Raw genomic sequence first — 10,633 nt, forward strand, 5'->3', positions numbered from 1 at the left:
TGTTGCCTGTTCGTCTGTGATTAGCTGTTCTACTGTCGCCTCCGGAAAATCCGTGGTTTTTAGCAGAAGGGCGCGCGGGGAATGAGCCAAGAATTCCCCAGTCTTCGTGAATGGGCCCCTGAGGGAGTGAAGCCGCGTGAATGCTGGCGACGAAGGCGTGTGTAGATCCGTGCCAGGGTAGTCGACGATACCATCGAGGGAACGGTAAAAATGGCTCGAAACAACAGGTCCAACTGCATAAATATAATTGACCTGTGAAGACGATGATGGAGAGATCGTGATGCCCGAAGATGGAAACGATTCGCGATACAAAGAGCCGGCCTTCTCGAATCGCAGAGCGAAAAGGGCAGCAAGGTGCTCTGCTACCTGGACCACCACCTTCTCTTTTATCTCGACTGCTGACGTCGACCATTGATCTGAAGCAGCCTCGCCAGGAATCTATCGCGAGGAAGAAGTCGTCAGATATCAGTCTACTGCGTCACACGACCAAGGAGATGCATACTTTCTCCAGTATCATATACTCAGCACCTACAGGGTTCGTGGCGTCAACATCCCATGCTAGAACCGCTGGCATGGGCACAGAGGTATAATTAGCAATGTATTACAGCGTGGCAATCTGGATGTTTACTGTTAGCTCTACTAAAGATGGCTAAAGCTCGGCTTGGATTTACCTCTGACTGCAACTTATCGCAGGGGAAAGCAGATGATGCTACTCGAGCAACGGCAGACAAGCTCTCGCCTCTGCTCGCCTCTTGAATGTCGTACACCTAATGTTACTATTGAATCAGCAATCCGTAATTCTACATATACAAATTGTGGCAGAAGTACACCGACCTCGTGATAACCGCCCCCTGCTATCTTGACCAGCTTGCAGGGGACGCCGAAATGGGTCGACACGGCGACGGTAAGACGGCTGAGGTTGAACTTTTCAGTGCAGCCATCTTCGAACTCCCAGACGGATATGACGTCCCTGTTTGGATCAATCGTATTCACCTTATCTATGCTCATTGTTCCAAGTATCTCTAGATGTCAAGGGAAGATGGGAACAAAGTCAAGGATGGAAGAGGAGTGAAGTGCTCCTAGATTAAGGAGGTGATTCAGCAGCATATTATTTATTAAGCAGCAGTTAGATAGGCAGGGGTAATTATATATATATTAATAAGTATAATAAATAAATAACTATAGAAAGAAACCCTATATCTATATAATAAGTATATAATCCCTTTATAAGGATACCCTTACTAGCCTTACTTATACCTCTAGTTAAGCATAAGTTAGGTCGCTTAAGGTGAAACAATTACTGTAATGAATGTGCTGGGGCAGCCTGACATCATTTATTCTGATTATATAAAGCACGAGGCAGCCCGTTGTGAGTGGAGCTCCAACAGGATCCACTCGATGGGCCCTAAGTCACCCTAACGGCAGAAGATTTAGTGGCGTGGTGCCTGTACTATGGATATGTTAGCACCACCTCCCGTCGTCCCTCATTCCAACACAGCAACCACATAATTCCCCCATCAATGTCGTTCACTTCCTCTTATCCAGGCACTAAACATATATGAACATAATTGAGCCCTAGGAATGACTCATCCGTTGTTCCTTCAATTCTTCTTCTTGGCCTCAATAGACTTCCTCACGCTTTCACACGCACTGCACGACTCGTCCGTGAGGTGCACCCATGTCTTGTGCGTGATGCTCTCGACGTCCCCATCCTGTGCCGCGGCAGTGCCCTAGCCCGAGCAGGTCATTTGGTGTTCGGTGCAGTATCCGGCGGCGGCCATGCGCCTGGTGGATTTCGAGCAGGCGGGGCAGTGGTGCTTGCTGGGCCACGCCGGCATTTTGATGGTGGCTGTGCTTGTGTGATAGAAAATATGATAATAACTTGTGGTAAGTTCAGGTGTCTCAGAGCTTGGGCAGAGTATGTGACTGTTGTATTAAGTGATTTTTTCCCAATCCGACATCAGACTCACTTGCAGCTTTATATACACATTACCGCCCCTAGTGGCTCAAGTGATGAGCTGATGCCTGCCAGAGACACGACACCACCACGAGGCTCTCGGCCTTGGAGGAGAATGTGACTTTTATATTGCATTGTATGATCTGTCTCATCCACGAATATCAAAGCCCAATGAGATCAGAACAAAAGAGCCTTTGGGTTTCCATTGGCGCTGCCAATTCTGTCTGAAATACGTTGATGACGCCATTACTAAACATCTAGACTGACCCGCAAGATTAGCCAACAGGACTAAGCAGATCGTGACCATTGCTGGATTGATCTCAGCTGGAAGCCTTGCGTGGCACGAAGTATATATGAGCATGGCCTACATATAAGGGGTCGAGCCCGTTATTGGTCAACAGTAGATAGAATCTAAATTAGAGATCTACGTTGGATTCCAGTAGGTCACAACTTTTGAAAGGCTCCTCCTCCTCCATAAATGAAGAGATGAATGCATGAATAGGTGGCTGATACGAGGAAGAAGGAGCGTCTGACTGCTTAACCGCTTGTTTCTTATTGGCTTATCAAGAGAGCGGTTAGCGCTCACAAACTGCATGAGGTAGTACGGCCCCTCTTGGCATAGATTTCTATTTGCGGAAAATATAAGAACCTAAGACGTGTGTGCATCTAGCCAAAACCAGGAGGGGTACACACATTGCCGTTAGTTAACAGAACTCAGATTTCAAAATTTCACAACCTGCAAAGATGCCTAGCTCACCTTGCTCACCAACTCACCCCAATCGCGTGATCTAAGGGCGGCGGGTGATCCGGCCGCACCTGAACGACAGAGTGGCGTTGCCCCATTGTCGTTAACCGCCTCAAGATCAGCATCCCGAGCGAGAAGAACGTCGAACAAACCCTCGGAGTAGGTTGTCATGTGCATCAGTGTTGCGCCAAATTGACCACGGAGAGAGGTTTTCGCCCCTGCCTGAATGAGAAATTTTGCCCCAGCCGGGGAATCGGATAGAGCATGGTGCAGTACGGGGTTTCCATTGTTGTTGACCGCGTTCATGTCGGCACCAGCATCCAGAAGGATCTGGATAATGTCGAGAAGCTCATGCGCGGCAGCGATGTGAAGCGGTGTGTTTCCGTAACAGTCTTTCGCTGATACGTCTGCGCCCGAGTCCACCAGGAGCTTAGCTATCTGTGTGTTTCCGAACAGAGCTACCACATGTAACGGCGTCTCGTCGTTAATGTTGCGTGCGTCGACGTCCGCTCCTGCGTCCAGAAGCAACTTGGTTGCCGCTACTCTTCTCCCAGCAGCAGCATTGTGCAAAGGCGTCACGCCATCACTTGTCGCCGCAGAAGCATTGGCACCGGCGTCGAGTAGGGCTGTGACGGCTTCTTCGCCTCCTGATTGAACGGCGAGGTGAAGCGCTGTCCAGCCCCTCACGGTGGTAACGGCAGACAGATCAGCCCCTTCGGATACGAGTGCTCGCAGGCGCTGGCTATCGCCGCTCAAAGCAGCTTGATGAAGAGGGTCGTTAGGAAAAGCCGGAGGTGCAGCTGGCTTCGCCGCACCGCAGGAGGTACAGGAAACCGCCAAGTCATCAGACATAATGACCGGATGCGAAGTGTGATGAATATCAAGATAGTACCGGTGAGAACAGTATAACAGGGAATCGTATGATAATCGTATTAATATGACAGATGTCAAGCAGAGGAAGCACGTCCCTTAAGTAGAAATAGTTGACTATCTCTTGACTCGTGGTTCTAAACTAGTGATGATCGCTATGCCTCCTACGGATGGCAGCCTGGCAACTCTTAGGCAGTAATTCAATCAGACCTGGACGACTGCTGAGATAATTGAGCCCTATTTCTCGATTCCATGTAGGCAGGCGCGTGAATAATCGCGAAAACCAGGAGACTAAAACGAAGAGGCAAGTTGTGAATAGCTGGGGACCCCTGCCTACCTACCTAGGCAGCAAGCCCAGTACGTACCCGGAATAATTACCTGACGGTCGTGCGTGAGTGATGGCAAATATCAAGACTGTTCGAGGCACTGGAAGAGTGCCGTTGCTGTGCCTTTGAATCTGGACGTTTTTTTCTCCGTAGACAGAACTTAGCCAGTCAACTTGGGCAGCAAAACATTTAATATAGTTTCCAGTGCAGATACTTCTCTCATAGTCGAAGGCCATTTGACAACAAGTAGCTGCCAAATCCTGCTGGCCTCAGTAGATGCCCAGGGCTAAGCGCATAGAGTGCAGCTGTCTTAAGGGTTGCATACAGCAGCCGCAACAGGACACTTTGGATCATTTCTACTTGACAAACTTATCTTGCGTTGTTTGGCCCTTAGTATTCAGTCAAAGCAATACCAGCGGCAGATGTTCATTATACTCGAATATGTCCCTAGCTCGTTCACAAGTCCACTCACGGACCGCTTGCGAGATCTGAAGAGAGGCAAAGGGTGCGGATACAAGAGAACCTGACAAAACTCCTGAGTGTAGAACAGTTCAGATGCAGGTAACAGTTGGTCAAGCAGTACGTGACAGACGGTACCGTCCAGAGTAGGTACTTTATAGTCGCTCTTAGAGCGTTCAGAAAAGTCACTCTACTCCTGCATGACAGCCAATGGCACTCACTAATACCAAGCGAAGCATTCGGCTACCTTCACCCGCCATTTTTCGTATTTCTTGATCATTTTCGTATAGCTTTGTCGTATTTCGTATTTGAGCGGGAAGTGGACGGCGTATATCTTTGGCTGCTCGCAATTCCGCTGGAGTATATATAAGTTCTAGGACGACACAAGATCGGAGAACAGCGGAGCGCAAACCCATGCCGCTCTGCACTCGTCGAAGATGACTGCGTTCGCCTTTCTCTGGTTGTTGGCTGTGGGAACGACAGCCAGCTACTTCAACCCTATTCTTCCGGGCTTTCATCCGGATCCAAGCTGCATATATGTCGAGGATACATTCTTTTGCGTGACATCCACTTTCACTTGGTTTCCCGGAGTTCCCTTCTACGCCAGTAAGGACCTTCGCCACTGGGAGCTCATAAGCAGCGTGCTTAACCGCCGAGAACAACTACCACAATTCGCGGATGCCCCAACCGGACAAGACGGTCTTTTTGCATCAACGATACGCCACCATAATGGTACGTTCTATGTCACGACCACCTATGTCTCGATTGCTTCCTACAAGGATTTCGTCATGGAAAACTTGATCTTCTCGACCAAGAACCCCTACAACGCTTCGTCGTGGAGCATTCCGACCAGCGTCAACTTCACCGGCTACGACCCATCACTGCTGTTCGATGATGACGGAACCGTCTACTTCACCGGGGCAGCTGCGCTCTCGACAGGAACCGCAATCGCTTTAGCCAATATCGATGTGGACACTGGTTCCCTCGGGCCCATTACTTACCCGTGGAATGGTACCGGTCTAGGCACCACCGAGGGGCCGCACGTGTACAAGAAGAACGGCTGGTACTACATCCTCGTCGCCGAAGGAGGAACCCAAGAAAAGCACCGCGGATCGATTGCGAGATCCCGGACCGTTGGCGGCCCGTACGAAAGCAACCCGGCAAACCCGATCGTCATCGCTGAGCACCTCAATTCTTCGTACTTCCAGACCGTGGGGCACGTCGACCTCTTCCAAGATGAGGAGACGGGCCTTTGGTGGGGAGTGGCTCTCGCGATGCGATCAGGGCCGGACTTCGTGTCATATCCGATGGGCAGAGAGACCGTGTTGTTTCCTGTTTCGTGGACGGATGAGGCCGGCGGGTGGCCTAGCCTGCTGGAACCTGTCAGGGGGCAGATGGACGCATCATTGCCCGGCCAGAGCGGCAATGCTAGCAGCATACCTGGTACGGGAGAGGAGCCCGATGTCGTGGACCTCGGTATCGGTTCGGAGTTGCCAGCACATTGGTTGCACATTCGTTATCCGGAGAGTGTTGCATATGTGATTTCACCTCCTGGACACCCGAACGAATTGCGACTCGGACTATCGGCAAGAAACCTCTCCTCGATAGTCACGAGCAACAGTACGATGCCCAAAACGACTACATTCTTGGGCCGTAGACAAACCGATACGCTATTCGAGTTCAGTGTTGACATCAAATTTCACCCAAAACGCCCAGCACACGAAGTCGGAGTCTCCGTTTATCTGGACGAAAAGAGACACATAGACTTCGCCATCATTTCGGGTGATGAGGCAGCGGAGGGCAAACACTTGCGTCTCCGATCATTCAGCAACAATGAAAATGTGACCCTGCCGAACGACGCCATGGTGCCGCTAGCTGGGAATCTAGGAGCAGACGCTGCTGTGCGCTTACAAGTCAGGGCTGAAAACACCACGCATTATACGTTTCTCGTAGGACAGGTTGGTAGCGGAGGCCAGGAAGGCGACGTCGACATGACATTTGTAGGGCATTCTTTGGCAAGCTTTGTGAGTGGCGGCTACACCGGCACCGTGGTCGGAGTCTACGGCACAACAAATGGTGAGCTCACAGGAGACACGCCTGTAGCATACGTCAGCCGATTGAGGTACTATGGTAAAGGGCAATACGTTGATCACAATGTATTCCTGTAAGGTAGTCACGGAAATGCAGCCATTCTTGAGAATGCTTTCATTTACATAAGCTGAGAGCCTGAGCTTCCACGGTACCCAATCATATTCATACAGCGCTACCATTCAGGGCGTCCCGAAGTCCTCAGCATTATCCCTCATCAGTTTTTATGTTTTAATTTACATAATACTAACTTACTAGATACTCCTCTAAATATATGTAGGGAGATAATGAGATGGGAAAACATGGAGTGAGCTGTAGTCAAGACTTGGCGTCCCTGTTGTTCCCAGTTGTTTGAAAATTTGCGTGGTTCACGCGTTTGGCTATTTCATTTCTGTAGATCTAGGTGCTCATACAAATAGGCCCGTGGATATAAAACCTCACAGCTCACGGTCACAGGGTACCTCAGTCAAAGTCCAGGTTAAATATTGTGAGTCAACGGCTTAAATGTATTCTAAATCGAACTCCCTTGAAAGCGTCACTCTGCCTTAGAAAACGCTAAAGACCCGGAACCACTCATGATTTGCCCCTTCATCCTGTTGGCCTTGTCCTCCAAATCCTCAGGTCCTCGCGCTTCTCGCTCAGCACCGCTCCATCCTTCCAACTCATAGAACAGCAGGGCCAAGCTGGAGCTCTTCCATGTAGGTACACCACGCGAGTAGCTCCGCCCCATGATGATGACAAGCGTGAGAGAGGACAAGATGATGATAGACACGGGAAGCGCTAGCCGCGGCCAGGCGATGTCTATGTAAGTCACGCTGCTCAACGCTTGCCCGTTGATAGCAGTACTGTTGGGGGAGGTTCTAATGACCTCCGTCATGCTATCTGCGATTTGACGCATGAGAGCTTCCACGTCGTCGACCTGGCTGAGCGCCGTGCCCAGGTTCAGAGTGCTGCGGTCTTCCGAGGTATCGAGCGCGTCGTGGGCCGTTCCCGAATAACCGGGTTTGGACATGGTGGCCGTGAAAAGCTCTTTTAGGTAGAGGGCGATGTCTTTCCAATCGCAAAAGTTGATGCGGAAAACGAGGTCGTCGGGAAGGCGATCTGATGTGGCCGCTGGCTTTAAACCCGCCAGCATCTTTTGCCCGGATCCGATCCTTGACCAAGACCTTGTGAACACGGAGTCGTTCATGGATCCGAAGAGAGATGCTTCAGGTCCCGCGAGCGGGCCGGCACTGTTATTCGCGAAAGACGGCGTTGTGAAAGACCGAGCGCAAAGGTCCAGGCTGCAATGCATGGCCTTTCGAATTGGAGGGACTTTGACACCATTACCGTCAAGGTAGTCTTTGAAGAGTATGTCCGAAGATAGTTGGATGAAGGTGAAATTACCCAAAACAGCCCTTTTCGAAAAGTTTCTGCCTGCGATCGTTGGTTTTATAGTCCAATCAGTGTCGAAGTTCGAGAACGGTTCTCCTGCGATCGAGTTCCACACAGTTGTAAGCGGCGTGAAAATCGATGCTCCCCCTTGCACGCCAAAAACTGCGTTGAGCGTCGAATTGGTATAAGGTACGCTGAAGTTACAGTCGATCTGCCTTACTGAGCTCTGTGGGTTGCGGACGCAGTTTGGGATAACCGTACGCGTCAGGTCCATACAGCTGCTGCAAACCCCAAGAGTCGTTGTTGTTAGCCATTCACACTGCTCAAATGGGCAGGGCAAAGAGGGTTTCCAGGTGGCATTCAATATAGGTGAGAGAATTGCAGCTTGCATCTTGGCATTGAGGTCCATGATACCATAACAATCTCCATATCTTAGGTCAAGCGAGGAAGGGTCGTATTCTCAGCTCTCTAGGATACTGGTAGTAACGTTTTTAATTAGCGTTAAGACGACTGGGAACTGAAAAACGGACTGGATGAACGGATCAAAAAATAGAGACGCCAGCATCAAAAGAGAGACAAAAGAAGCCATTACCATCTTTCGGTTCTTGGAGAATGCCAACGTAAGAGCGCCCCAAGGGCCACGTGACGCCCTATCGAACAGGTGAAGGTCGCTGAGCCTCTGCGGTTGACTTTCGAAGTGAAGCCACTTCAGTTGCGATATCACCTCGGTAACAACTAGGAGGCAAGAGGATTTCGCTAACGTCCCGATGAATGATACCACCACTGTGGGCGAAAGAAAAGCCTGCCCCAGTCCCCATTCGTCCAGACGTCGCCCATGTTCGTACATGAGGACGCCGACGATGGAAGCCATACAGGCCAGGCTGAAGACGGATGCAGCGGCCTCCCAAATCCAAAGCCGATAAATAAAAGATCGGATTGGGCGGTGTGAGGCGTCTTCTGAAGATCCTTTCCCCTCATTTATCTCGGTAGAAGTGACCGGCTTGTCTTGGACACGCTCGCGGCGGGTTTGGTTGTCGGTGCGAATCGAAGCTGTTGTTAGCAGCCCGTCCACGTCCAGATGATCTTCCTCGTATTCCGTGTAGTTATTCGTTGAATGACGCTCGTCGTTAGAAGGGCTATTTTGGAGGCTTGCGGATACGGCGACTGCATCGTCTGATGATACCGAATCTTCTGGAATAGCAGGTTTCGAGGAATCTGGACATGGTTTTCGGGTAGTCGAGCCGGTAGGTGTTCGCAGCCAGTCCCGGGCGTCAGAATCGGCGGGAGATCCCTCCGTTGACACCAAGTGATAGGCAGACATCGTTTAAGGTGATGCGATTGTCGAAATAAAGGTTACAGTCATCTTGTCTCAATTGGAAAATTTGACGTTGCGTCGCTAAAGTGCTGATTGATCTGTCAGCATCAGGCAGCAACATAACCTCTTTTGGAGTGATATGTGATTAAAAGACCATTACGGAGCCTTCCCCACCTGCAGTCATCGCCTTTGCCCCTTGTTCTTACTTAGGCCATTATAAGTTGCTCTATTTGTACGTGACAAATTCTTTAAGTCCAATCGCTCAAGTCTCCTGTAATACTGTGTTTGGACATTTGAGAAGTTGAGTATACTCCTTTAATAGAAAGAAACGCTGAGAAATACATTTCAAGAGTTCGAATGGTTTGTTATTTAGCAAACATCACATTGCGGGTTTAAAACATTATATACAGCATTTAGAGCCCTTAATAAGGAGGTCCACCTTATTAAGTATATAACTATATCACCCTTATAGGGTAGTATTATATAGATATATGCCCTCCTAGCTCCTCTAGACCCCTATTATCCTATATACCTATCTCCTCTATATACCTTACTAATTAGACTATTCTCTTTATATTCTTATTATTAAGTCTTTTATACTTAGTAACTAAATGTTACGACCCGTTAGGTATAACTAATAAAGAACGCCCCACTAGGATACTAGGCGGTTATAATAACACTTTTATATATAGGATTATAGGAATAGGGAGGACTCCTTGGAATAGAAGAACTATAGATAAGTTATATAACTAGGGAAGCATAAGCACTAATAAGATAAGATATAAGCTGCTTATAGTGTGGACTATAAGCGCTCACCTTAAGTAACTACTAAGTAATTACCTAATAAGTAATTAAGGTAAGAAGCTAAGAGGATAGGACTTATATATAGGATAGACTTAAGTCCACTTAAGGATAGACTTCTATAGCTCTTTAGTAATTAACTTATAATTATTACTTATAATACTTTTAGCTATACCTAAGTAATAATTACTCTATAACTCTTATTAAGGACTTAACTAATTACTAAGCCCTTTAAAGACCTATAATTACTTAATTAGACCTATAAAATAACTAATAATTATTACTATTATTATTACCTAACTTACTATTAATATAAACTATACTATTAGTTAGCTAGCTATAATACTTTAATTACTCCTATTTAGTAAGTTACCTTTTAAGAACTACTAATATGTTATAGCTAGCTAACTGATAGTAGGTTTATATTAGTAGTAAGTTAGGGATTAAAAACTATAAATAGTATTAAGTCGTTCTATAGGGCTATTTAAGTAATTATAGGTCTTTAAAGGTCTTAGTAATTAGTTAAAGCCTTAATAAGAATTATAGAGTAGTTATCACTTAGGTATAGCTAAAAGTACTAATAAGGGTAGTTATAAAGTTAATTACTAAAGAGCTATAGAAGTCTATCCTTAAGCTAGACTTAAGTCTATCCTATATATAAGTCCTAGATACTTCTCTTCCTATATAGACCGCAATCT

At 47.8% G+C, this 10,633-nt stretch overlaps 3 protein-coding genes across 3 annotated transcripts; 1 reads left to right on the plus strand and 2 right to left on the minus strand.

Annotated features, from left to right (window-relative positions):
* Window positions 1-2,705: 2,705 nt before the first annotated feature.
* Window positions 2,706-3,554, minus strand: CkaCkLH20_13336 (ankyrin repeat protein; the record flags this gene model as incomplete). The annotated part of the gene is made up of 1 exon (XM_038896046.1): window positions 2,706-3,554. One exon carries the CDS (start codon window positions 3,552-3,554, stop codon window positions 2,706-2,708), a length of 849 nt encoding a protein of 282 aa, XP_038738649.1.
* Window positions 3,555-4,794: 1,240 nt separating this feature from the next.
* On the plus strand, window positions 4,795-6,525 carry CkaCkLH20_13337 (xylosidase arabinofuranosidase; the record flags this gene model as incomplete). The annotated part of the gene is made up of 1 exon (XM_038896047.1): window positions 4,795-6,525. The coding sequence occupies one exon, from the start codon at window positions 4,795-4,797 to the stop codon at window positions 6,523-6,525; it is 1,731 nt and encodes a 576-aa protein (XP_038738650.1).
* Window positions 6,526-6,980: 455 nt separating this feature from the next.
* Window positions 6,981-7,580, minus strand: CkaCkLH20_13338 (uncharacterized protein; the record flags this gene model as incomplete). Its single annotated transcript, XM_038896048.1, has 1 exon — window positions 6,981-7,580. The coding sequence occupies one exon, from the start codon at window positions 7,578-7,580 to the stop codon at window positions 6,981-6,983; it is 600 nt and encodes a 199-aa protein (XP_038738651.1).
* Between the last annotated feature and the right edge of the window lie 3,053 nt (window positions 7,581-10,633).

Source organism: Colletotrichum karsti (genome assembly GCF_011947395.1).
Source record: "Colletotrichum karsti strain CkLH20 chromosome Unknown Scaffold99, whole genome shotgun sequence".
Lineage (NCBI taxonomy): Eukaryota > Fungi > Ascomycota > Sordariomycetes > Glomerellales > Glomerellaceae > Colletotrichum > Colletotrichum karsti.